Raw genomic sequence first — 27885 nt, 5'->3', positions numbered from 1 at the left:
AAAAGGCGCCAGGAAGTGAAGGAGTGCAGAGAGAGAGGGAGAGCTGAAGAGAGAGAGAGCTTTTTCCAGGCAGGGAGAATTCGGTTTGGAGTGAGAGGCAGCCAGGCGTTCCCCTGCCTGTTCTTTTCATTACTGCCGAGGAGGACAGCATTCAGCGCACTCGACCTACGTTGCTGCACGGATAGCTCGCGGCACCTCTGCCTCCTGCGGCATCATCTTCCACACGTGTGTCTCTCCTGGACTGTGTGTGGGTGTCGTGAGTAACTGGTGGGGACTATACAGTCCAACTGGATCAGTATCTACGAATGTGTTACGGAGGATGAGTTTCCCTATATGTGCACCAACGGAGGGCCCCCAACGATTATAGATCAGAGCTCACTGTTTTATGTCTGTTAATTATATGTGTTATTAAATTTATTTTTGATATCCCGATTACAGTACTGACATTTATGGGTAAACAGGGAATTAGCTAAATCAACATCAACCGCTAGGAATTCGGGATCCTGTTGATTGAATATTTAAATAGTAGCCCCATATAGTGGTCAGCAGGGGGTTACACTTATATCAACTTTATCTTATTATCACATTTAATAAGAAAGAAAATGAGTGATAGAACATATAACATAGAACATTACAGCACAGTACAGGCCCTTCAGCCCTCGATGTTGCGCCAACCTGTGAAACCAATCTAAAGCCCATCTAACCTACACTATTCCAATATCATCCATATGTTTATCCAATGACCATTTAAATGCCCTTAATGTTGGCGAGTCCACTACTGCTACAGGCAGGGCATTCCACGCCCTTACTACTCTCTGAGTAAAGAACCTACCTCTGACATCTGCCCTATATCTATCACCCCTCAATTTAAAGCTATGTCCCCTCGTGCTAGCTATGACCATCCGAGGAAAAAGGCTCTCACTGTCCACCCTATCTAATCCTCTGATCATCTTATATGTCTCTATTAAATCACTTCTTAACCTTCTCTCTAACGAAAACAGCCTCAAGTCTCTCAGCCTTTCCTCATAAGACCTTCCCACCATACCAGGCAACATCCTGGTAAATCTCCTCTGCACCCTTTCCAATGCTATTGGAATTTGCGCAAAATCTTGCATTCTAAATTGCTTGCTTTTTATTTATCTAATCTTGAGATATGTGGGAGGGCAGCTTGCTACTGCATTGCTGTAGGAGATCAGATGAAAAATTATTATCCCATAAGGAAATTATATGAACATTTAAACCAAGATTAGAACTGAAGTTTGAATGGCTGTAAGTATGAACTTCACTGAAAAACAGTGAATTGTATGAACATTTAAATCAAGATCAGAATTTAAGTTTGAATGGTTGTAAGTACAATGCTTCACTGAAAAACAGACATCAAAACTGGGGTGGCCAGCAAGTGGAACGCGTCGCATCGCAATGACGTCACATGGATACAATTGCGTTTGCACAGCGTTGGCAGCAAGCCAAATGACCTTCACAAGATGGCGGCCCACCAACCTGCTCACCGCCCCAAAGCATCACGAGTAGCGAGTGAGCCCATTATTTTGAGCAGGCGCCATTTTCAGCCTGTTTCCTTTGAGAAATGGCGATGTGTCAGGGGTTGACCAGTGATCTGGAGGCGCATCTTGGGCGAGGCGGTGATGATGCTAAAGTTGTTCCTGACCCCGAGCGAGTGGTGAACGGTTGGACGCTGGAGTTTAACCTGCACAGTGCACTCCGAGCGTTCAGAGCTGGGGCGTACGAGGAGTTTTGCGCCATTCTCAATGTGATAACGGGTGAGGCGAGAGATCGAGTTGTACGAACTGGGTTAAAGATTAGGGACAAGTTAATTATTTGCACATTAGCCAAAACATTGTAGGGATAAACGGAAAAGGCGGCCAGCATCCACAGAGATGGGTGGAAGTCGATAGAATTGCTGAGTTTTCCGACGAACATCATCTTATGTTTCAGAATAAGAGAGTTGAGCATTTTAATTTGTACTAAGATTTTGGAGATAAAGGATGCCTAAGCTAGTAATTATGATCAGGAATCCCAGTAAATTATATGATGACCTCCATCAACGGTACATTCGCTGTTAAAGGGGAAAGAGTTACCTTTCACTTCCACAGTTACAGATCCGAGAATGCCGACTGTATTTTTACATTCGTATTTTGCTTTGTGCAAACTCCAAAGTTTGTTTACTTTTTGGAATGTTTTCTTGCAACATTTAGTTCATTGGCTGAACCAAACAACAGCAAACAAAAGGATGTAGGGAAAACACTTAGCTGTTTTTATGTGCAAGCTGAAAGTGATTTAGAAACATAATATGAGCACGGGAAGGCGATTCTGCCCCTCAGGTATGCTCTGTTATTCAACTAGATAATGGTTGATCTTCTACTTCAAAGCCATTTTTTCACACTATCCCCATATCACATGATATCTTTAATATCTAGAAATTTGTTGGTCTCTAACTTGAATATACTTAATGATAGATTGCTGAGGCAGAAAATTCCAAAGATTCACTTCTCTCTGAGTGAAAAATTCCTCCTCAGTCCTAAATGGGCTACCTCTTATTCTGAGGCTGTCACAGGTGCGAGACACCCCAGCCAAAGGCAATATCAATCTTGCATCTAGCCTGTAAGAATTTTGTATATGTCAATAAGATTGCATCTCATTCTTCTAAACTGTGGAGAGTCACTCTTCATAGGATCATTCCACCATCCCAGGGATCAACCTTTGTTGAACAACCTCAATGGCAAGTATATTCTCCTTTTAGGTAAGGAGACCAACAGTGTACACAATACCTTGACTTTGATCTCACCAAGGCTCTCTACAATTATGACAAGATTTCATTATTCTTATAATAAATGTCAACATCTTGGCTTAATTGCTTTCTGCAGCTGCCTGTTAACCTTCAGTGATTTATAAACAGTGATACGACAGTCCCTTCATACAACAACATTTCCAATCTCTCACCATTTAAATACTCTGCAATTTCTGTTTTTCTGGCCAAACTTCCATATTTTTCCACATATTCAATTTTCTACATTCTTCCTGACTCACTTGGTCTGAACAAATCCCTTTGAAGCTTCTTTGCATCCTTCTCACAACTCATTCCAACCTTGTATCATCAGCAAACTTAGAAATTTTTTTTTCCAATTCAGAGTCTCAACAAGTTGAGACATTTCCGATCCAAGCTGACAAGACAGGGTATGCAACCCTCTACCCTGTCTTGGGCCTGATCTACATGAGCCAAGCTGATTGGAGTAGGCAGACGTCTCTGCCCCCCAATGCTTGATCTCATTTGCATCTTAGCCAAAAGGCCGAGATGCCGCTTTTAAAAATTGCTTCATATGAAAATGAAGCTTAAATGCAACCCAATGGCCACTACCAAGTGCAGCATCACCAGACCACACTTGATCTCAGCCAAAAGGCCAAGAAGCAATTTTTAAAAAATATACTTTTCCAATTCAATCAAATCAAATCCAATTCAGAGTCTCAACAAGTTGAGACATTTCCGATCCAGGCTGACAAGACAGGGCGAGCGACCAAATCACCCTGTCCTGGGCCTGATCTACATGAGCCAAGCTGATTGGAGAAGGGAAAGTAATACCTCCTCCAAGACTTGAGCCCACCCGCATCCCAGCCAAAAGACCGAGACGCCGCCTCCAAAAACTGCCTCACATGAAACACACGAAGCCCCAGTGCAACCCAACGACCCCAACCGAGTGCAGCACCCCACCCACACCACACCCGACCCCAGCCAAAAGGCCGAGAAGCAATATTACATTTGGTGCCCACATCAAAATCATAGATAAAGATTGTGAATGACCGAGGTCCAAGCACTGATTCTTGCGGTACACCATTCGTCGCAGCTTGCCATCCTGGATTTGACCCATTTATTTCTGTTCCCTGTTTTCTATCCATTAACCAATTCGCAATCTATGCCAGTATATTAACCCCATACCATGTGCTCTAATTTTGCTTCCTCACCTCTTCTGAAAACTTCTGAAAATCCAAATACACCACATCAAGTGGTGAATCCTTAGCTATTCTGCTAGTTACTTCCTCCAAAAAATGTGTAATAGGTTTGTCTAGTATGATTTCCCTTTCAAAAGTCTATATTGACGACACAATCCTACCATTATTTTCTAAGTGTCCAGTTCTTGCATCCTTTATGACAGATTATAGCAATTTCCCTGCTGCTGATGTCAGGCTAGTTCCCTGTTTTCAAACTTCCTCCTTTCTTAAGTAGTGGGGTTACATTTGCTCCCTTCTAACCTTCATGAATTGTTCCAGAATCTATGGAATTTTGCAAGGTGATGGCAGCACGGTGGTACAATGGGTTAGCACTGCTACCTTGCAGTGCCAGGCACCTGGGTTCAATACCCGGCTTGGGTCACTGTCTGTGCAGAGTCTGCACATTCTCCCTCTGTGTGCATGAGTTTCCTCCGGGTGCTCTAGTTTCCTTCCACAGTCTGAAAGATGTGCTGGTTAGGTGCAATGCCAAGCTAAATTCTCCTGAACAGGCGCCGGAGTGTGGCGACTAGGGGATTTTCGCTAACTTCATTGGAGTGTTAATGTAAGCTTACTTGTGACAAATAAACTTTAAACAACGCATCCCCAATCTCTAAAGCCTCAAAGGAATGTTGATATGTTGTAAACCCTGTATTAATTCTGTGAATGCTAGCCATTGCCTGTCTGCTGTTGAACCTTTTAATGTGGGCCAGAAGTGGGGAGGGGATGAAATCTGGGAGGGGGGGGGGGGGCGGTTAGTGGTGGCTGGTGAGGATGCAGGTCAATCAGCAGGTTGGACCTGGGGAGCTGGTCAGGGAAGGTGGCCCAGGTTGGACGTCGGGGTGGTTGTTGGGGCAGGTGTAGATCCTGTGGGGATCTTACTGGACAAATAGTGGGTAAACCCTTACCTGGAAATTTCCAAGAGGAATTCCCATGAATTTTGGGGTACTCCCAAATCTGTCGCTGGGAAATCAGAAAGTTAGAGGCCAATGTTTGTGATTTTGTCCTGTCATTGAATTGTCATGATTGAACTTGTATGTCTTTACTGGAAGTATTCCAGAGCTTTGATGTGGTGCCTGTAGCAGACCCAGGATTCTGTGCCATGCAGCAGAGTAATAAGGAGAGTGGCCTGATCCAATTTGATTTCAATCTTCTTCTTCGACTGCTGCTTCCAGGCTTTAAATCTTCCAACATGAAATGAACACAGACATGAAACCCAAACCTGAATAGTAGTCACAAGAATCTCCCACTGAAAGCAACCAGTTGAACCACTATATTTGGTGAACTAAAATAGTCTCTTTATGATAACTGAAGCTGCACAAGGAATTTCTTCAGCAGTAAAGACACTGAACTATCAACCTGGGAGATCTGAGAATTTCATTCTTAGAATCAAATTGACATCTTTAAAATGTCAAATACAGCAAAGTGTATTCTTTCCACATTTTAATATTAGGGAATGTTTAAATGCTAGAAACATTCTCACCTCCATCCTGTAACTAGCAAATTTAAAATAACTTTCACGCCACACAAGTGCCAGACAATGACTATCTCCACACAATAGAATTTAATTATCACCCCTTGATGTTGCATGATATTACTATTGCTGAAACCTCCACCCTGTTAACATTGACCAGAAACTTCAACTGGACTAGCCGTACAAATACTGGGGTAACAAAAGTAGGTTAGAGATTGCGAGTTCTGTGATGAGTAACTTGCCTCCTGACTTCCCAAAACCTGTCCACCATTTAAATCAGGAGTGTGGTGAGATGCTCTCCGTACTTGGAACACTCAAGAAGCTCAACTCCAACCAGCACCCTTGATTTTTCACCCCATTCAACACCTTAAACATTCACTACTTCCACCGCCAGCGCACACGGACAGTAGTACATGCTGTTTACAAGATGCTCTGCAGCAACTAACCTTTGACAGAATCTTTCAAACCCATGACCTTTATCACCAAGATGGGTAAGGGCAACAGACACATGGAAACATGACCACCTGCAAATTCATCTCCAAGCCCCACACCATCCTGAATGGAACAATTATCACTTCCTTTACAGTTGCTGGGTCAAAATCCTGAAACTCCCTAACAGCACTGTGGGTGTACCTAGATCAGGTATGTGGACTGCAGTAGTTCAGGAAGGCCACTAACCAGTGCCTTGAAAACAATTGGAGATGGGCAACCATTGCTGGCCTTGTATGCAATGCTTGAATGGTATTAACTAATATATTTTTAAAAACTGACCTGGTTCTACTAAAATGCATGTTCAAGTGAACATTCTGGCTTTTAGTTATGAAGTGCATTTTCCTTCCCTTTCCCCTCCAATTACAGCTGTCTTAAATCGACCATACATCGACACAGAGGAGATTGGCAAGAAACTTCTAACAATACAATTTCTATCCAAATTTGGTAAGTAAATGTTCTCTATGCAGACAAAATACTCTGTTTGAGTACAGCATGATAATTCATGCTTCAGATTTTGAATCTAACCATCTAAAATAGTTTGAAAGTGTCATTGATTTCTTTTTAATTGTTGTGATCAATGTGCTCTTAAATACAAAAAAATTTCATTTTCAGAGAGTGATGTCATACCACTAGATTCTGTTATGACAATTCTGGACCAGATGAAGGCAGAGTTCTTGCTGAGTGAGGATATTTTCCAAGAGGTCAGAGGAGCGGTGGTGGAGCAGGTCGGTATGTTTAAAAAAAAAATTAAGAATTTAAATTTCTTGAAGCATCAAGCATTGCGGGAGCAATTGTTCTCTTCTGATCTGCTCCTTTATTATTTTCTCATTGTTTGCAGATAACTATATGCAATACACGTCTGCACAGGAGAACAATTTCTGTATCCATTGTTTCTTTCAAACAAAGTGGTATCTTTCATAATGCACCTGTAGCTCAAAATAGAGTTCAAAAGAATCTGGTTGGTTTCCAAGAATCCTGTTTCAGATCAGCCATCTCATTTAAGACAAAAGCAACTGTTAAGTCCTTTTTTCCCAGAATCTGTTAATAAGAGAAACAAACAATTCATTTTTTCCACAAATCTAAGTAAACATTGAAAAGTTGATTTGACAGTTAACGTTCACTTAACTCGAGGTGATAATGTGACAAAGTTAATCAGATCCAGTTTATTTGCAGCTAAGTAGCAATTTGATCTAGGTGGTCACCAGCTACCTAACTACCAAAATTCTACAAGTATATATTGAAAGTCTTGTTTGTGACGTGTTAAATTTAGATTAGACTATAACATAAAGTTAAAAGTTAAAGTTTATTTATTAGTCACAGGTAGGCCATTCACACTGCAATGAAGTTACTGTGAAAATCCCCCAGTCGCCATGCTTCGGCACCTGTTCGGGTACACTGAGGGACAATTTAGCATGGCCAATGCACCTAACCTGCACATCTTCGGACTGTGGAAGGAAACCGGAGAACCCGGAGGAAACCTATGCAACACAGGGAGAATGTGCAAATTCCACACAGACAGTGACCCAAGCTGGGAATTGAACCCGGGTCCCTGGCTCTGAGAGGCAGCAGTGCTAACCACTGTGCCACCGTGCTGCCCTAATCCTAAACATTTTAATCACAGAGCACAAATATATTGTGGATAGGTTATAACGCTCTTCTGGGGGGGATGCAGTCTTTAGAATGGGACTTGAACCACCAACTTCCCAACTTGCTGGTGAATGGGTCAACATTGAGCAAGGGCTCATACATCTATAGATTATGATTTCTGACAGTAACTATAACCTAAATGGGTAACATTTTTAAAAAGTAAAACAAAGTTGACAAATGTGAAGTACTCCATAATTTTTTTTTAAAAAGCAAGAAACAGGAGAGGAACATTTGATTTTTGACACAACGTGAAGGGAAATAAGACAGTAAAGCAGAGAGACAAGTGCAAAGTATGCTCATTGCCCAATATTATCTTTAACTTTGTAGCAAAATATACTGACAGTATAATCTTTTCAAATTCCCCATTTTATCTGTACAAAAGGCTCACTGGGGGATATTTACACAGGGAACCTGAATACTGATATTGAAATCAGGCATAGAGAATTAACAGACTATTTCATTATCATAACAAAAGATTATGCAGAATTATGAGCTACCTGGAAGCAATGAGAAAATAAACGGGTCAGAGAGAACAATGCCCCTGTAATATTTGATGTTTCAAGAAATTCAAATTCAAACAATGTGATCTCCCTATTCTTCCTACCAAGTTGTACTCCCTCACATTTACTTGTGTCATTTGTCAATTAAGTTCCCATTCTGCGAATGTATTGCTGTCCTCCTGTAATTTGCTTTCATCCTTCTCAGTGTTGACTTTCACCCCAATCCTTAATTTTTTTTGTCATGGGGAAATTTAGAAATTGTGTTTTTGATTTCAAAATCCGATGTAAGTTGTGAACATTAGTTGCCAAGCACTGACCCTTGTGGAAGACCACTTCCCACCTTCACTCTCAATAACTACCCCTTAATCTCACTCTGTTTTCTGCCTTGAAGCCAGCTAGCAATCCATCTGCCATTTGTCCCCTGACTCCACATTCTCTCACCCTATTCGTAAGTCTTTTACAGGGACCATATGAAAGGCCTTTTGAAAATCTAGCTAAAATATATCTTCTACACTACCATTATCTACTATGTCTATTACTTCCTCAAAAAATGTATTAGTGGCATTGCCACTTAATCAGTTGATGTTCCTCATATTTATCTTGTCGTGGAGCCTCCAGGGTTAGCCAGTGAATTTCTTAAATCATGCCTCGTTAGTGGTGAAACATCTAACCAGGATGACCAGTCCCTGGGATTGTGGTCCATGATTTGAATGAAGGTCAGATTGTGGTGTCAGCTTTTTCAAAGTTGGTAAATTATTTTTGTGCTTGCAAATCTCGAACATTTGTAACATATTGATCCTTTCTTTCTCAAGGCGGTAGCTGAATCTATTAAGAAAAACAGTTTTCAAGGTGCATCTAAAATCTTGGAACAATATCTCAAAAAGGGCGCTATTGACCAGGTTTGTCTGCAGCTGTTTAATCTGGACAAAAAAATCTTATATTTCGGTGCTGGGCCATGTGTTTTTTCATAGTATTGATATATACCTTGCAACTTTCAAATTCTTGCTTAATATTACAATCTCAAAGCAATAATGAGGGCAGTCGGTGTAGCGGGTCTGTTTCCTTTACTCCACTCTCAGGCTGGTATCGGTGTGCAGCAGTACCTGTGGGGTCTCTTTCCAGCGGGCTCTGAAACTTCAAAGCCGAGGAACGCCGCACTGGGGCAGTTTCCGCTGGAGAGAGCGCTGGGCCAGGCTCACTGTTTATACTTAACCGGTGACCTGGACCTTATTCCACACCAGGTATCCTGACCACCACCAACGCCTGGGTGATCCTCTCTCTCGTTGGTGGAGCAAACGGCCACCCTGTAACCACCTCACTCAGGTAGTTTCCACGAGAGAGAGAACGAGGGAAACTGCACTGTTTATCCCTGACCAGTCGTTTCCCCCGAGTGAGCATTTTCGAGGCGCTCAGATCACCCTTGGTTCTAGACTCCGGATTTACGGTGAGAGCCCTTGAAATTGTGACCCCGCCAGAGTACACAGATGAGAGAACAGAAAAGCAAGATGAGCTCCAAACGGGTTTCAAAGTTACAATTTATTCAAACAGCAAATCAACCTTCCCAACACCACACCATACAATAACAAAGCTTATACTTTAAACTATTTTCTATGGGAGGAAACACTATCGGCACAACGTAAATTCTTACTTTTACACAGTCTTATCACACTTAACTTCACTAAACACCACCCCCTTTCAACCCTCGTCCTCTACCTTATATTGGGAACTTCAGCCGGCGGAGGTACTTACAACTTTGAGAGCGGCTTTACTTGTCTTGATGCGGGTCTGGCTGGCGGGCAGGAGCGGGTACACGTGGTGCGAGAGCTGAAGAGCTAAGTGCCAGGAGGAAGAGGCGAAAAGCTAAGAGAGCACACATCGGGAGCGAGAGAGAGAGAGAGAGTGAGCCAGAGCTTGCTTGTCCCTTTTTAAAACCTCACCGGTGATTCTCTCACATAAAACAGTTTCTGATCACTGGTAGTTTCGATCGACTGGAACAAAGGGCCGGAACTGTCGGGGCCGCCCTTAATCGATATTTTAATGTCTTTTAAATGTTTTCTGAATCAGCCTGATTGGTATCCCATCAGCGAAATGGGTCTTAATGTTGTCCGTGGATGGACTGATCTCTGTTCTCATTGTCTTGCTGCTGGGCTATTTACTCCTCGTCTGCTGGCCATGGTTTCTTCTTTGTTTCCTGTTGATTAGATCATCCCTGTCTTGACCTTCTCGTTATTCCCAGCCTCTTGCATATTCATGTGGTTGTAAAGGTCCTGACAGCCAGCCAGCCATTTTAACAAATTGTCCATTCTCCTTATCCCTGGGTTCTTTAATCGTGGAGGATTTGCCCTAAAACTTACATCGGGGCAACGCAATATTATAGTTAGAAGGAACTGATGGTAACTATAGTCACAATGGTCTTTTTTAAAGAGTATATTAAATGTTATTTTTCAGCTTTTGTGAAGTAAAATGCAGATATACATGGTACACTTCCAAGATGTTATATTGTTTTGAAAATAAACCATCACAATGCGATTGGATTTAATAATTACTATATTTTTTCTGCATTTCGAAATGATTATATTTGATACAATTAGAAATATAATGCATACATGTCCTTTATGGAACTAAATCAATGGAAACATCTGTAATGTAGTTTCTTGGTTTTTAATGCTGTGGTGGTGAATATCGCTTGAGTGCACATGAATATAAATGAAGGCTTTTTTCCAACTGTGGTGTCTAAGTGAGTAGTTGGTAGCCAGATTTTGGTTTGAAGCTAATAAGTTAACTCCAATAACATGCAACTTATAAAAGCTGTGCAAAATGTACAACGCTAGCTATATATTATATTAAATATAATGTATAAATGTGTGCATTGCCTCAAAGAAGAAACGGTACATTTTAAAGTAGATTATATTAAGAATTTTTTTATAATTTGCAATACATATTTTCTAACTCCCCATTATCAAACTTCAATAATATGAATGCTATGTCTAGCATGTTTCTTTTTAAAATATTTCCTGTGCCACATTTCCTTTCCATACAGTATTGTTCTAAACTAGTCAACATTTTTAAATGATTAGCCTAATTCCAAACTGCTGTTTTTAAAACTGTATCAATCAGCCATCTTGTAAACCTATCGTACCTGCAAGATATATTTTGGAATCCCTCTGTCCATGAGATCGATTGTGTCAACACAGCCTCCAATTCTTTCTTCTTTGTCTATCCTTTTTCATTTTTACTGTAACACAGGTTACCCAACCATCCGCCTCTACTGCCTCCATCATTGTCCAGCCGGATTGGACTGTACTCATTTGGTTCCATTCTTGTCTATCTAATCATAAATAGAGAATCATCAGCAAGCTTCTCATCAACTCTGCTGCTCCAGAGAATCTGTCCTTTGTTTCCCTTATTTCTCATCTACATTGCTGCTCCTGAGCTACACAATCGAAAACATAACATCAGTATCCACATGTACACCTCAGCAGCATTACCTCATTGTCAACTCTCTCAATACCTCCACTGTTTCCAAATTGTCGAACTGCTTGTCTAACATTCAGTACTGGATGAGCAGAAATTTCCTCCAATTAAATATTGGGAAGATCAAAGCCATTGTCTTGGGTATCATCAACAAGCTCTGTTCTGTAGCCACCAATTCAATTTCCCTCATTGAGAGGAGTCAGTCTGAGACTGAACCCAAACTGTTAACCTTAGTGTTATATTTGATGAACTTTCAACCACAGACCAAGATCATTACCAAGATTGTCCCCCCACCCAGTGCACACCTGACTGGCCTCCCACATTTTATTTTTTGTTCACTCGAGGATATTCAAACATCTGCTGCCCACGTCCTAACTCATGTCAAGTCTGTTCATGCATCAGCCCTGTTCTTGGGCTGAGAATTTAAAAATATTATTGAACGGACCAGACAGCACAGCAGATGTGATACCAAAGTTACAGTTAGTAGCACTTGCATCACTTCTGCCAAAGGGGAGATGATCATTTTGAAACATTTTGGTTAAAACTGGAGTGTAAGAAACAAGAGAAATAGGAAAATTGCACAGTAAGACAAAATGGTGATTTGTTTCAAGACCATGCATCACAACAAATAATTTAACCTAATATCTCCACTTGCCTGAATAGTTCGAAAGATCTCAAGTTATATAGCCTTTTCACAATCTCATGATGTCCCAAAGCACTGCAACCAGTGAGGTACTTTTAAGGTGCACTCACTATTGGAAAGCAGATAACTGAACAATTAGTTTTCTCATACCCACCCCCATAAGTAGCAATGTGATGATGACCAGATAATCTGTTCCTGTGATGTTGATTGAGGGTAGCCAGGGCACCAGGGAAAAATCGCCTGCTCTTCTTCAAAATAGTTCTGTTTGATTTTTTTGTCCACCCGTGACGACAGAGGGACCTCAGTTTAACGCCTCATCCGAAACCTACCACCTCTGAATACAGCACTTCCTCAGTATTGCACTGGATTAACATAGAAAATAGGTGCAGGAGTAGGCCATTCAATATGATCATGGTTGATCATGCATTTTCAGTATCCCACTCTAGCTTCCTCTCCGTACCCCTTAATCCCTGTAGCCACAAGGGCCACGTCCAGCTCCCTCTTGAACATATCTAATGGACTGGCCCCAACAGCTTTCTGGGGTAGAGAATTCCACAACTCTAAGTGAAGAAGTTCTTGCTCGTGTCAGTCTTAAATGGCTTACCCCTTATTCTTAGACGGTGACCCCCTAGTTCTGCATTTCCCCAACATCGGAAACATTCTCCCCGCACCTAGCTTGTCCAGTCCCATCAGGATCTTGTATGTTTCTATGAGATCCCCCCTCATTCTTCTAAATTCCAGTAAGTACAAGTTCAGTCGATCCAGTCTCTCTTCATATGTCAGTCCTGCCATTCCAGGAATCAGTCTGGTGAACCTTCGCTGGACTCTCTCAATAGCAAGAGTGTCTTTCCTCAGACTAGGAGACCAAAACTGCACCCAGTACTAAAGGTGTGGCCTCGCCAAGGCCCTGTATAACTGCAGCAAGACATCCTTACTCCTATACTTAAATCCTCTTGCTATGAAGGCCAGCATGCCTATAGCTTTCCTCACCGCCAACCTTCAGCGACTGTTCCACCATGACACCCAGGTCATGTTACACTTCCCCTTTTCCTAAAATGCCACCATTCAGATAATAATCTTCCTTCCTGTTTTTGCCACTGAAGTGGATAACCTCACATTTATCCATGTTATATTGTACTTGCCACTCAGCCAACCTGCCCAAGTCACCCTGAAGCCTCTTAGTATCCTCCTCACACGACGCACTGTCAGCCGAGATTTTGGTGCTCCAGTCCTGTAATGAGACTTGAGACCACAACCTTCTAATGTAGGTGTGAGTGCTACCAACTGAACCATTGCTGACATTCTAATTGTTAGTGCTGTACCATTCAGAGTAGGCTTGCTCTCATTAGATACATGATCTACATTTTGGTGGGGAACATGAGTTTAAAATAAATTGAAATGAGAACATGCAAGATATAGCGGCTCGATAGAGAAATACTAAAATACTTGTCAGATAGCGTTTTTTGAAAATAAAAAAAACTATCAGTTGGATTGTGCTTTTGCCATTATAATTCTAAACTTCTATCCTCTTTTTTAGAAATTACTTACTGCAATTAAAGAGAAGAATTCATCCCATCTTGATCTGCATCTATTTTCAAACTGCAGCTTGAAAAGGAAAATGTTGCTTTTTGTAGAAAGCTTAATTGACAACTCGGAGCCATTTCTTCTTCTTGTATGTATTCTGATTTAGTTACTTTTTCATATTATGTTTCAAATGGACTTGTTCTACAATTGTGTCACTTCACACTGTTCATGGTTTTGTTCATTCATGCCCGTCACCCATATCTCCTCCAATCACCAGCCAGGGGCCTAATAGAGGATAAATGGAAAATATTTTCAGCACTTTATTTCTTCTACTTTGCACTCGAGTTCTCTTTTGTAGTTTTCAAAAATATTAAGCTATGTATCGTATGTTAAACATAATGTAAAATACAAAAGTTGTACTTAGAAAAATGTGTTTTAGCATAACTGAGAATGTGTAGATTGTTAATTTCCATTTTTCACTGAGCTGTGCTAACTTTTTTGAGTTTATTGTGCATTAATTATGTATTTGTTGCAAACTTGTAAGTGCATATTTAGGATTACGTGCTTTTTGATCAACGTTGCCCAATGCTTTCAAACTATGTCATCTGCCAGCCACTTTATTTTCTATGACTTAGACAGCCATGCAAGGAGTGCTAAAGAAATATAGGGAAGACCTGTTATCAACTTGTTTTGATACAAAAGGGCAGACATATCTTCTAATGTCTATGAAAGGTACAGACGTTTGCTCTTAGACTGACATTTGCTTGTAAAATATAAATTACACATCAACGATACACATGTGAAGTAGATTCTGGTGAAAGATTTCACAAAACAAAGCAACAAATATTTTAACATGTTTGCTTTCAGAGTGCAAAAAACTCCACTTCAAGATCTGTAACTCAAATGGAGGATCAAGAACCAAGACTGGATGTTAATCAAAAGGTGCAGCAGGAGAAGCAGGCATCAGAGTGGAATAAATGCTCATCAAAGCCAATGGATAAATGCCGTATATGTTCTAACAGGTGGTTGGAAGTTTTTAATCAACTTCAAATCCATTTCATAATTGATGTCTGTGTAAATGTTTTTAAAAATTCTCCAGCCTCTCCCAAATTCTCATTTGATAGAATGATCTGGAGCCAGTTTCAAGTTATGCTACTTCAGTAAATAACAGTTGCAACTTAATCACTTTCTTTGCCAACAAAAATCTTAAAGGGAAAATTAACCTGCCCATCTCATACTATCAGAGTTTTACTTGTCTATTCTACATTTAAGTGTTGGAATTGTGTTTTATAAAGTATAGGTATGACTTCCTAACTTACAATATGGAAACAGAACTAATATTGAATATAGTTCACCTGCTTTGCACTTTCAAATCCCAAGTTCCTACCTTAAAATCCATTAATATCAATTCAAAACAGCCCATCAACATTTTTGATATGCTCTTTATTGTCTTCTCTGGATGAGTGTTACTTTGGCAAAGTCACGTTTATAATCCATCACTTGGTGGCCTAGAAAGTGATGACGCACTTTCTCCTCGTTGTTGCAGTCCTTGTGGTGATGGTGCACCAACAATGGTTTTAAGTCAGAAATTCCAGATATTCACCTAGCAATGATGAAGGACAAGTGATAGGGGTGTCCATGTCAGGTTGATATTTGTCTTGAAAGAGACCTTGAAGATGGCCTGAATAAAGCATGGACTTCACAAAAGAAAAAATTTGTTTCACATTTAATATAGAATATTGTCGCCTCCCTCCTGGACAACCATTGCATTTCCTTATAAAATAAATCATCGTCTCTGTTTCAATAATGTTTTTGCAGAAATATCTGCACTCTAACTACGCTCCCAAGAATTTCTTTCAACTTTTCCTTCAACTGTTTTTGTAATGGTTTTGTATTTGTGTCCTCTTGTTATCCTGTGAACCAGCCATAATATTTTTTAAAGTTTATTTATTAGCGTCACAAAGTAGGCTTACATTAACATTGTATGGCACGGTAGCACAGTGGTTAGCACTGCTGCTTCACAGCTCCAGGGACCTGGGTTCGATTCCCGGCTTGGGTCACTGTCTGTGTGGAGTTTGCAGATTCTCCTCGTGTCTGCGTGGGTTTCCTCCGGGTGCTCCGGTTTCCTCCCACAGTCCAAAGATGTGCGGGTTAGGTTGGTTGGCCATGCTCAAGATTGCCTCTTAGAGTCCCGAGATGTGTAGGTTAGAGGGATTAGCGGGTAAATATGTAGGGATATGGGGGTAGGGCCTGAGTGGGATTGTGGTCGGTGCAGACTCGATGGGCCAAATGGCCTCTTTCTGCACTGTAGGGTTTCTATGATTCTATGAACATTGAAATGAAGTTACTGTGAAAATTCCCATGGTCTACTTGGCTCACAACCTTTGCAAACCTGGGTACCTATGAAATCACCCATTAACTTCCTCATATATAACAGTAGTGTGTATTCTCATTATGATCTTTATCAGAGAACATATTAAATAATTATGCATGTTTGTGAAGTGGTTGACAATTTCATGATTGGTAGCGTGAGTGAAATGGTACAGAGACTAACTCATCTTTTTCCTATTGGTGTTTGGTTAGTTTGTCCTGTCCAGAAAGGGACCAATGGTTGCATCCTCTTTTTGTCTGTCTGGCATCAACCCACTCCTTCCTTTTTGGTCCGTTATGGGCTTCTAAAAGGGCACTTGTCTAACTTTAGAATATATAATTTTTGTTTGGGAAAGTTGAGGTATTTGAGCGGTGGGCAGTGGGTTTTCTTTCATTGCTGACACTATATTTGCCAGCAGTGATGGTTTAGTTTTTCTGCGGATTGCAGAAATGGTTGAAGTAATTGAACGGATAGCAATGCCATTATGAAGGATGGATCAAAAGTTAATCTGCCTGTCTTCTTTTGCAACTTGGAAGGGTTAGGATTGTGTGTTACCCTGATTAGCAACCTGAAGTTGATATTAATGGTTTCTGAATGAGAAATGTATAGCCATGAATATATTTAATTGAATGGAACTCAAAACTCCCAAACTGTTTAAATTCCCTTTCTTTAAAAAGGTTGTGTTCCTTCTTGTTTTGTACCGTGTACAGTTTTATGAGAAAAGAAGTATGCTTCATTTAGAAGGCCTGTTTTTCAGGCTTGGAATTTTTGTAAGGCAGAACTTCAATCAGCCTGACCATCCAAAGCAGCTGTGCCACTGTTGTGTTGTATATTTGTATTGACAAATCAAGGTACAGTTCAATAAGGACTTGGATTTGTGCCGATTAATTCCCATTGAATCCATTTCTGATCTCCACTCTGATGTAGGAGGAAGAGCACTGTCCAGTTTTAATTTCTTTAGTTGGGAAAAGACATTAGAAGCCGTTCAGAGAAGGTTAACTTGACTGATTCCAGGGATGAGAGGGTTATCTTATGGGCCTGTGTCATTGGAGTTTAGAAGAATAAGCGGTGATCTTATTGAAACATGTGAAATCCTGAGGGAAATTGACTTGCTTGATGCTGAGAGGATGTTTCCTCGTGGGGGGAACGAGAATTGGGCAACAGTTTAAAAATAAGGATGGAGATGAGAATTTTTTTTCTGAATGTCGTTGGTCTGTGGAATTCTTTTCGACAGAGAGCAGTGAAGGCATGGTCAATTAATATTTATCAGGCTGAGTTGGATTGATTTTTTTTGATTGACAGGCGGGTAGACCAGAAAGTAGAGATGAGGCTGTAATCAAGTCAGCCACGATCTTATCAAATGGTGGAACATACTCAAGGGGCCAAATGGCCTACACCTATTCTTGATTCAAATATTTATGTGTGTGTAAGAGGGGGAAATAAGATGGAAGTACACCCAGAACCGCCTTGCTCACTGTTAGGTTCAGGATTAAAGTCCAATCAATATTTTAAAGCCAATATGCATTCTGCAAAGAAATTCTGGGGAAGGAAGAAAATTGCTTTTGGTACACTTGTAATAAGTTGCTTGCTAGTATGACTTAATCATGAGAGAGTTTATTTATTAGTGTCACAAGTAGGCTTGCATTAACACCGCAATGAAGTTACTGCGAAAATCCCCTAGTCACCACACTCCAACGCCTGTTCAGGTTACACTGAGGGAGAATTTAGCATGGCCAATGTACCTAACCAGCACGTCTTTCAGACTGTGGGAGGAAACCGGAGCACCCGGAGGAAACCCACGCAGACACGGGGAGAACATGCAGACTCCACACAGACAGTGACCCAAGCTGGGAATCGAACCCAGATCCCTGGTGCTGTGAGGCAGCCGTGCTAACCCCTGTGCCAAGAAGATGCCGAAGATAAATATTCTAGCTGAATTTTTAAAAAAATAGATTTTTCCTCCCAACTTACAAACCCCCAAAGTATCTTTCTATTCCTCATGCCCGAGTCAGGATTTTCAATGTTGGCAGATTATTTGACTGGAGAGGAGTTCAGATCCTCCTCTGAGCACTTCTTGGTAAGCGTCACTGGATACAATTCAGGAGCTGAAATCCTAGCTGAGTTATTTCCCTCCTTCCTCCTGCTTTTTTGATGATGGAGTCGGGAGAGAAAATTTGTTGTTTTTGTTGAAATCACAAATCCAGACAAACAAATAATCCTATAATGAATTTTTTTTAAAATTCTTTCCAGAGTGGAACTTCAGCCTGGCCTTATTAATAGTTTTGTAGCTCTACAAACCGCATTCTGCATCCTCCATAAATTAAATGTGGATCCATTGATATCTTTTAAAGAGATAGATGAACTGGATTTTGAATTGCTTGGAAACAGCAAATCACAACAGATGACAAGGTGCAAGAAGCAGAGGACTGAGGCAGATACTGTTCAGCAACCTGATAAGCCAGCTGCAAAATGCATACAGACTGTCTCTCGGTTTATTATAGATCCAGACAGTCAGGATGAGGTAGAACACCTTGATTCCATAGCCAAGTCTGAAAGCAGACAGGAATTTCAACAAGACGGAGTCAAAGCCATACAGTCACGGAAAAGAAATGGTCCTTTTAAAGAAACATCACAGAAGGAAACCACTTTGCAGCTGGGACATGTTAAGAGGTAAGCATTGTTCAATTATGTAGCCTCTAAGTTCATGTATTCCCCCCCCCCCCCCCCCCCCCCCCAAAATATACTCAATTGAAGGAACACTGACAGTATATTTAAACAATACTTGAGTACAAATTAAATTCTGAGGGTTTTTTACTGCTCCCATTTTCTGCTACAGGAGGCACTGGCTTTGGTTGGAATAGATTTCTATAGAGGAAAATAAACCATTTGGTATCAAGTTTAAAATGGCAGTTAATTTATGAATTTGAATTGAGAGTTTCTGGATTATTTGACAGGAAGGCGTCATGGATTTTCTTTTCCCCCTTCTATCCCATCTACATACTGAACGTCTTTACAGGGCTGTCGCACCAGGGAATGGTGTGGGTTTTCTCTTCCCTACTTCTTGCTTCTGGCCAGTTGTGGCACCTTTTTTTCCATAGCTACAAATTTCCATAACATGTTCTAAATTATAACAGAAGAATCAGATAGTCAATCACTTTGTCCTTTATTGCCTTAAAATTGTAGTAATAGCCCGAGCTCTACTATGTGGGAGACACCAGATTTGCATTACAAACAGTAACTCAACTGACCACTTCAATCAACCATGATACTTCACCAATGCCATCTGAACCTGAATAGTGGTTGCAGTTGTAACCTTGCTGTAGGTAGTATTTTTATCTTTTTTTCAGAAGACGTTGGATTGTGATGTTGCTTTGATACCAAGATGTGGGAGGTAGTCACTTGTACTTATCTAGTGTGTGTGTGTGTGTGTGGGGAAAACCATCTGACAACACTTGGGTAGAAACCATTCTGGAAGAACACATATTTAACTTGCAAGATACCAATGTAAGCTCATCTGCCAGAATATTAATAAAAGGTAGCCACAGGACTGTTCTGTCTCTGGCTTTGTGATATTCCTCCACAAAAGGAGTTCTCTCAGTCTCCAGTTCTGAGTGGTGTGTAAAGGAGCATGCTTAAGTAATACAATAGTTGTAGCAATATTGCATTAATTTTCATCAGCCCTTTATGGTTTTTTTTATTTTGGGGGACAAAGTAACAAATTTATCTATTGGTAATATAACTCCATTTTAGGAATATGACACAAACAGATTTCCAAATATAGTAGTTAAAGTGGTCTTTGATGTTTGCTATATGGTAAAAAGATTCAGTTTTCCAGGCTATTTTGTATTTTTGCTGTCTGATTATTTTAAATTATCAATTAGGCATAACTGCTTGAATGAGCCTGGAATCATTGAGGACAAGGAAAAATGGAGTGATGAAGAATTTCTTTTTGATGTACCCCAAGACATTTCTACCCGTAAGTAAAGTAACACAGCATCCAGAACATGAATATTGATTCGCACAAGTTTTCATAAAATCTCACCTGGATACATTACTAACATCACTATCTGTTTTTAATAAACAATATTGTTCTCAGGATGTGGATGACTGAATTTATTACTGGGAGGTTGTGATGGGCTTTCTTTTTGAACTGCTGGAGGTCTTCTTGGTAATGGTGTTAGCTAAAGAATTTCAGGATTGTGACCCTGTGACAGTGCAAAGACACTACGTATGGACCCAAGATGATATACTGTGTAATTTGGAGAACTGAGGGTTTGGGGGTGAAGTGGCTTTAAGGGATCATTAGTCCCAGAGTACCCAGCCTTTTCTTTGTCCTTTGTGGTCATTGAGGCTATTGAGTTGGATGATCAACCATGATGGTTATGAATGGCAGAGCAGGCTCGAAGGGCCAAATGGTCTGCTCCTGCTCCTATCTTCTATGTTTCTATGGTGGTGTTATAGCTGATCCAGTGATGAAATCTAGGATACTGAAGTGGTACTTTTGGCATTTTGCTTATTCAGGATAGAGAAGTGGTTTTGGTCGTTTTGGAGATTCAGGTACTTACATGGTCTGAAAGTTATCTGCCATTTGTCATCACATGCCTGAATTTTGACTCTGTCTGACTGAACAATGGCTTAGGATAATTCATTATTTTAGTGGTTGCAATATTGTACATTGTAGAATCATCATTGAGCATCCTCGCATCTGACTTTGGGATTAAGCAGGTCATTGGTGAAGCAGCTGAAGCTAAAGTTAATCTCGGACTAATAACATAAAAGAAAATTGCGAGATCACAAAATAAAGGGAATCAAAATATTAGCAAGGCTAATAAGAGTATGAAGACTGGCTGGAAAGTAGCATTACAGGGAAGAACGAATGTTATAAACACGAAGTAGAAGAACAAATAAATGAAGGATAGGGGTGACGAGAGCTGGAAAATGAAAACTGGTGCAGGATAATGGATTGACCAAGTTATTTGGCCAAATTGATAAGTAAGTGGTGATGAAAAGATTAGAATGCAAAAGTGGAAAAGACTGTAATGGTAGGTATTCTGGAAAGCAATTTCTAAATGTAGTAAGTCAATACTGTTCAGGAATCCCTACAAGAGGAGGCTGGGAACTACATGTCCCAACATGCCCTGGGAGTTTCCACACGTGGGGATGGGGAGCAGGCTGTGCATGCGCAGTACAGCGTTTTTGTCATCTTTGGGCCAGGGACAAGTTCCCAGTGTGCAAATGTGGGGGAAAGATGGTGCAAAAACACAATCAGGGGACCGAGGAGTGAGGTGTTTTAATGAAAGAATTTCAGAGGTAGAGGTCCTAGAGAGAGAGAAAACCAAGGAAGAAACCACTGAGAGGAGGGGACCACTACACTGCTGTGAACTACTGGGATGAGAAACTCGTGGGGAGAGGAGTAAAGAAAGAGGCTGCAAGCAGTAAAAGTGTTGCGGCTGGCAGGCTTCAAGTAGTGAAGGCTCGGGAGAAGCCCTGAATAGTGAAAAAGGCAGAGGAAGGTTGGTGACTTAATGCTGCAGGCCGCTGGGACAGAAGTGACCCTGTGGAGCAGTGGTATCCAGCTCGTTGTGGCTGAAGAGACAAAGTTGCGTTTTTGAATTGATGCTGGAGTGCAGAATCCAAGGGAATGTAATCTCAGGAGATGAGATTGAAACCCATCATGAGGTGAACAGTTATTGAGGCAACCTTTGCCGGAGCAACATTTGGAAGACCTGAATTTCAAGGCTATAATCTTCTAAAGGGAAGAGTGAAGACTTGCAATCCCTCATAAGGGAGATGGAGTTTAAAGAAGATTGTTTGATTTGTAGTGAACGCTGACATCCAGATGAGTTACTGAGCAATCTGGGGAGTCTGTCTTGGTCGCATCTGTCTTTTGTTGAGCAGTGTTGTGTATTTGACCATAATTTGCTAATTATTCACATGCACTTCATATTAATTCTGAATGTTAAGACTATATTGTAAATTGGCTTTTCCGTTATGACTTTGAATGGTAAAGTTTATTTTGTTTGTTTAGAAACCATGGAATCTTGTGGCTTTAATTTTTTTAGTAAATACTTAGGATCTCAAACTTTGTTTACTTTCTTAGATTATTGGTTCTTAGTGCATTCTGCCAAAAAAATTGGGTGTCTGGTCCAGGATCATAATACCACCATGGTTTTGCAAACAAGATGTCTTTGCCTTGCATTGGCCTTAAAATTTGTGGAACTTAGCATGTGTTCCATTAAAAATGTACTGCATTGATCCAGATCTTGGAGTCCTAAGAGGAGAGTTGTTTGGAGGATAGGAGTTTCCTTGCAGGACAGGCGAGATGTTTCAAAATTGAGTCTTCATGTTGCACCATTAGAAGGAGAATATTACAAGGTGGCAAGTTTATACAGAAAGCTTCCATCATAAATATAGTGACAGGAATTTATAATGGAAAAAGTTAGAAGGATGTGTACACAAGTAATTTTTTTTCTCTCCATAAAGTAACACCAGACTCTTGTTAGATTCCTTTGAACAAATTATGGTCCAGTGTATTAATTGCAACACTGCTTATGGTCACTGTTTTATCAATTTGACTTTTTACACAGGAAATGGAAGAACGTCACCGACAGAAAGTAATGTTTCATTCTCAGTCAAACGGCAGGTAAATTCCTTAACCTTGAAATTTGTATACTACAATATGATGATCTGCACATTGAAATTAACTTGTGACAATTTATCCATCAATTTGATTTTAAAAGGTTGTCATATCATAAATTTTCTGAAGCTGGATTAAGAAGGAATCTTTAGACTAGTACATAAAACAGCATTGGATTAGTTTATTTGATTCTATAATTCTACCAATAGGATATTTAATCATAGAATGGCTATAATACATTGGGTTCTTGCTAGTGTTCTGCTGAGAGCTACTCTACTAGATCCATGACTCTGCCTTTCCCACGTAGCTCTGCAAATTATTTCTCCTCAGGTAATTATCCAATTCACTTTTTAATCCACAATTGAATTTACATTCATCCACCACACATTCAGGGAGTGCATCCCACCCAGATCATAATGATGGTTTTCCTCATGTCACCTCTGACTTATTTTGATCAAATGCCTTGAATTTTAGCCTTTCTGCCAATAGGAGCAGTTTCTCCCTATCTACTTTGTCTCGATCCCGCATGATTTTGAGCACAATTATCAAATCTCCTCTCAACCTTTTCTCCTCTGAGAATAACTCCAGCTTCATCTGTCTATCCTTGCAATTGAAGGCTCTCATCCCCAGATTCATTCTCATAATTCTCTTTCATACCCACCTCCACCGGTGCTTTCGTATCCTTCCCAAAATGTGATGCCCAGAATTGGATATGATACTCCAGTTAAGGCTGAACTCGCTTTTTATAAAGATTCACCATAACTTCATAGTTTTTGTTCTGTATATCTTTATTGATAAAGCCCTGAATCCCATATTCCTTAGTGACCACATTCTCAACCTGTACTGAAGGGCTCAACATATTCCAGAGTTTCCTTCAAAATATATGGGCAGTTGAATATTTGGCTGACCAGGTGTGGGTTCATAGTTTTGTTTTGGTCACGTTCAAACCGACCAAGTTTCTTGCATGCAGAATGGAAGAGATTGAGAGCAGCTTGCAAGTCTGGACGGTCACATGAGGTTATCCATTAGTCCAACATCCTAAATTTAAAACTTTTAAGTTTTCTTTGACCACAAAGATGGTTATCCCGTAGGATGAATGAGAGGCCTGTCATGAAGGTTTGGTATTGCACTCACCCTGCCAGAATGAGTAAGATCATTGAATCTTTTCCAGCACTGGACCCAGTTCCTTCTGACCGCACTCTCATCTGCTGCATCATGTTCTCAGCCACCTCTATCAATGCCTGTCTTTCGTCTATCAGTGTAGTTAAATTTTCATTACTTCGAACTTAAAATTTGAAATTCTCAGAACCCAGATAAAAAGGTGTAAAATGCATGGATATCAAATGAATGCACTATTCTCTTAATGTTAAATATGGTGTGTGGATGAGCCTGATAGATCAGGAATCCTTGTGTTTGATTTGTCTTTGGCTGGATCGCTTAATTCAGCAGAGTGTCACGACAAGTATCCTCCATGCCTCAAGAGGAGAAAATTTGCCAGCTCAAACTATTCTTCTGCCACCACACATGTCTGTGGCTGCCTGGTTAGGTGTGATGTGTCCCCCAATCAATGAATCAACTTTCTGTGACAAGGTTACCTCTGAAGAATGGCCACTTGAGCAATGTTTGTTTTATTTCGATACAACATATCATTTGTATATAAATATCACATTCCACTGATTTGCCAAGTATGTCAGCTAAAAATAATGCTTACCATTATGAAATAATCTGTAATCATGATTTATTCCCATTAAGTCTTGATTTTGCAGGAGTGTGGTGTGATTGGTTACTGAGAAACAGATTTTCAGACCTAGCTGGTCGTAGCCTTTAAAGAATACCATTAGTAATATATTGTTGTTCTATCATCAAATTGTTTCTAATTTATGATGTTTTAAATCATATTTTAGAAATGGACAGTTGAAGAAACTGAATGGATTAAACAGGGTGTACAAAAATTTGGACCAGGAAATTGGTGGAGGATCCTGAAACATTACCCGTTTTGTAATCGCACAAGTGTCATGATTAAAGATCGATGGAGAACAATGAGAAAGCTTGGAATTGTTTAAAAAGACAACGCTGACCATTTGAAACAGTTTCACCAATTGCCATATATGAAAAATAAACCGTATATTGGTCTTGAAAGAGAATACAGAATCTTTGTTTTTACTGTTGGATTAGACTGAAAAACAAGTCCTTGATTGAATTGGCACTGACAGTAGCCCTTTTTTTCTTTATGAAGCAGGAACGACCGTGTGGAAGCTTGTACCTACGTGTGTAAGTTAACATGCATGTAAGCAATCTTACCCATGTGCTGTACTATACCAAGGAAAATTGAATTTAAAAAAAAGAATTTCCAATGAACTATTTAATCCCTGCTGTGTTAATTTTGTGAACTGTAATTTTAATTTGTAATATCTCGCATGCGACTGTGCACAGTGCTCTGACATGCCTCGAGTAATCATAAGCCAATAAAAATGCAGAATCCCCCAACAACCTCTTTGTAATATTTGGACAAATAAAATATCAACACTGTAGAACCTTGTAGAAAAAAAAGTCTACCAATGCAATTGCAGCACTAGCTTGACTTGCATTTTGAGTGGTTTGCAGTTCACTCGTACTTGCAACAGTTGAGAATTATAGGTCTTTTGAGCTTGGTATAAACAAATGTGGTGTACCAGATAGTGATTATTGATTTTTATTGTCATCTGATTCACTTGATTTCCTGCAGAGTATTTTTATATATGCATACATGTCTTGTTTGTGAGCACACCATATTCGTAGCTACAGTTTCCCATGAATTATGGGCTTCTAATGTTCTTACTCCAAAGAATGTCTTACAATTGCTGTATCTTGTATATTGACATATCTGCATGGAAGGTAACTCTTCCATTAACTTGCCAGGTGATGCTTCCTGGAGAATTTAATTTCTTAGTATAGCCATTGGTCACTTTCCTGCTCACTGCTTTTCTTTTGCTACCACTATGCTTTTAGTTGTACTGTTACTATCAGTTTTTGTTGCCCGAGTCTGATATGACCTAGCTTTTTAAAAAAAGTTTCCATTTTCTTGCAACATCAAAGATGTTACTAAGCAGAAAATGTAAAGTCTGTCGATGCTGTCAACAGAGTCAGAATCAATCTAAATATTATTGACCTAAATATAGTAATTATAACTTCCAATGAAGTCATTATTTTGTGATGGCGGCCCTGAATTTTCTGATCTGGAAGAAATTCCAACACCTGTTGTGGAGTGAGGGGCTTGCCAAAGCATAGTGGTTGGCAATGCTGGTGAAGAATTTTTAAAATCTTTTTAACCTTTTCCACTTTGCAATTGAACAGAGCTTGTATGACACTGCCTTACTCATTAATGCTATTGGATATCAGATTTACATTATTAACGTTGCATCTAGAATATTCTGCATAATTCTGGGAGGAGCAGGTTAACATTTTCATCACCTGACTACCAAGAAACCTGCAGAAAACTCTGGGAATGCTTGGAAAAACTAAATGGTTAAGTCAGAAAATACTATTTTATTTATACAGCTGTTTTGGAGTTTTCCAGTATTTGTATCAGTGTTTTCAAGATCATGGATTCTGTCTATTTTTTCTACGAAAATATGAATCTGTGATCTCATATTTATGGTCAAGAATTGATTGCAAGAGCAAACTGGTGTTGACTTTTAAATTGTGCAGTTTTATTTTAAGAAGAAAGTTGTCGTGATACTGAGAGTTTTATGTCTCCGTTTTCATTGTGCCAATTGTCTGCAGGAATTTATACTATATGGAGAAAAATATACAAAGCAACTAGCTGCTTTAGCTCTCTTTTCGCTTAAATTTGCTTGTTTCATAAGGTGTATATTTTATGGCAACAAATATTTCTAAATTCCTATATTTTAACATCACTTATTAATACAACAAAGATGTTTGCAAATATAACTAAAACAAGTATAGGCCACTTATATAGTATGAGCATACCTTTAAAACCTGAGGTTGTTTCTGATGTCATGGTTTCATGTCAATGGAAACCTTCATTAATCAACACTATTAGATTTTTTAAAAAGATGCATGCAAAGTTGGCACATGTTAAATAATTGCTCAACATTGCACAATGCACCCTTTAACTCCTTTTTAATCTAGTATATAAAGGATTTGAGGTAAGATATTGCACTCAAAAATGTTTCCAACTCATTTTCTGTTGCCTCTACCTTGACCCCCAACTATTGAAATCTCTACCTTTTGTGCTTTTCAAATGTTACAGGCCATGATTGGCGCCCAGTTGGAAATAAATTATATTTTTTCACAGTGGCAATGCATTCCTCTATTTTGTCTTCTCTTGAATTATGATGACAGCAATTAATGTCTATGTATTTGTTGAGTTGGAAGGATTTAATGTGGGTATTCAAAATATGAACCAAGGTATTTGCATTTTGCTTTGTGATGTCCTCCGAACATCCCAAATCATTTCAAAGCTGAAGGATTAATAACATTTGACTAAATTCTGTAAGCAAATACAACGGCCAATTTGCAACAGCAAAGGCCCAAACATGCCAAATGATGAATGAATGGTTTAACTTATTGGTATTGAACTAGTTCCATGGCCAGGGGTAGGAGTGAAAGTAAATTGTTTCTTATCAGTACAGTTGTATAACAATGTTCCCCCCCACCCCACCTCCTCATTAGTACCTCATTTGAAAGTAAGTTTTAGGTTCAAGTTTATTATTGTCACAAGCAGGCTTACATTAACACTGCAATGAAGTCACTGTGAAAATCCCCGAGTCTCCACACTCCAGCACCTGTTTGGGTACACGGAGGGAGAATTTAGCATGACCAATGCACCTAACCAGCATGACTTTCACAGTGTGGGAGGAAACCGGAGCACCCGGAGGAAACCCGTGCAGACTACGCACAGACAGTGACCCAAGCCGGGAATCAAACCTGGGTCCCTGGCGCTGTGAGGCAGTAGTGCTAACCATTGTGCCACCATGCTGTCCCAATCATGAATCTATATCATCATATATCTATCATAAATTCTACAGTGTGTGCCTGATAGTAGCGCGCACAGCCCAGGATTGTCATATCCCAGCTTCATTGCTAGGACTAACCATTGTAATGTCATGTATGCAAACCCAG

At 39.9% G+C, this 27885-nt stretch overlaps 1 protein-coding gene across 1 annotated transcript; it reads left to right on the top strand.

Annotated features, from left to right (window-relative positions):
• Positions 1 to 1504: 1504 nt before the first annotated feature.
• On the top strand, positions 1505 to 27060 carry terfa (telomeric repeat binding factor a). Its single transcript, XM_078210658.1, has 10 exons — positions 1505 to 1778; positions 6332 to 6409; positions 6578 to 6690; positions 8925 to 9011; positions 13767 to 13901; positions 14621 to 14775; positions 18375 to 18794; positions 20006 to 20100; positions 22712 to 22767; positions 24666 to 27060. Exons 1-10 carry the CDS (start codon positions 1586 to 1588, stop codon positions 24822 to 24824), a joined length of 1491 nt encoding a protein of 496 aa, XP_078066784.1. The 5' UTR covers positions 1505 to 1585; the 3' UTR covers positions 24825 to 27060.
• The last annotated feature ends 825 nt before the right edge of the window (positions 27061 to 27885 follow it).

Source organism: Mustelus asterias, chromosome 4 (assembly GCF_964213995.1).
Source record: "Mustelus asterias chromosome 4, sMusAst1.hap1.1, whole genome shotgun sequence".
Lineage (NCBI taxonomy): Eukaryota > Metazoa > Chordata > Chondrichthyes > Carcharhiniformes > Triakidae > Mustelus > Mustelus asterias.
This window is presented reverse-complemented; position numbering and strand designations above follow the sequence as displayed.

Bases quoted from the DNA above. Each gene is read 5' to 3' on its own strand.
- terfa (XM_078210658.1), top strand. From the start codon at position 1,586: ATGGCGATGTGTCAGGGGTTGACCAGTGATCTGGAGGCGCATCTTGGG. The intron at 13,902-14,620 runs GTATGTATTCTG...GTTTGCTTTCAG, and splicing joins CGGAGCCATTTCTTCTTCTT to AGTGCAAAAAACTCCACTTC. The intron at 14,776-18,374 runs GTGGTTGGAAGT...AATTCTTTCCAG, and splicing joins TGCCGTATATGTTCTAACAG to AGTGGAACTTCAGCCTGGCC.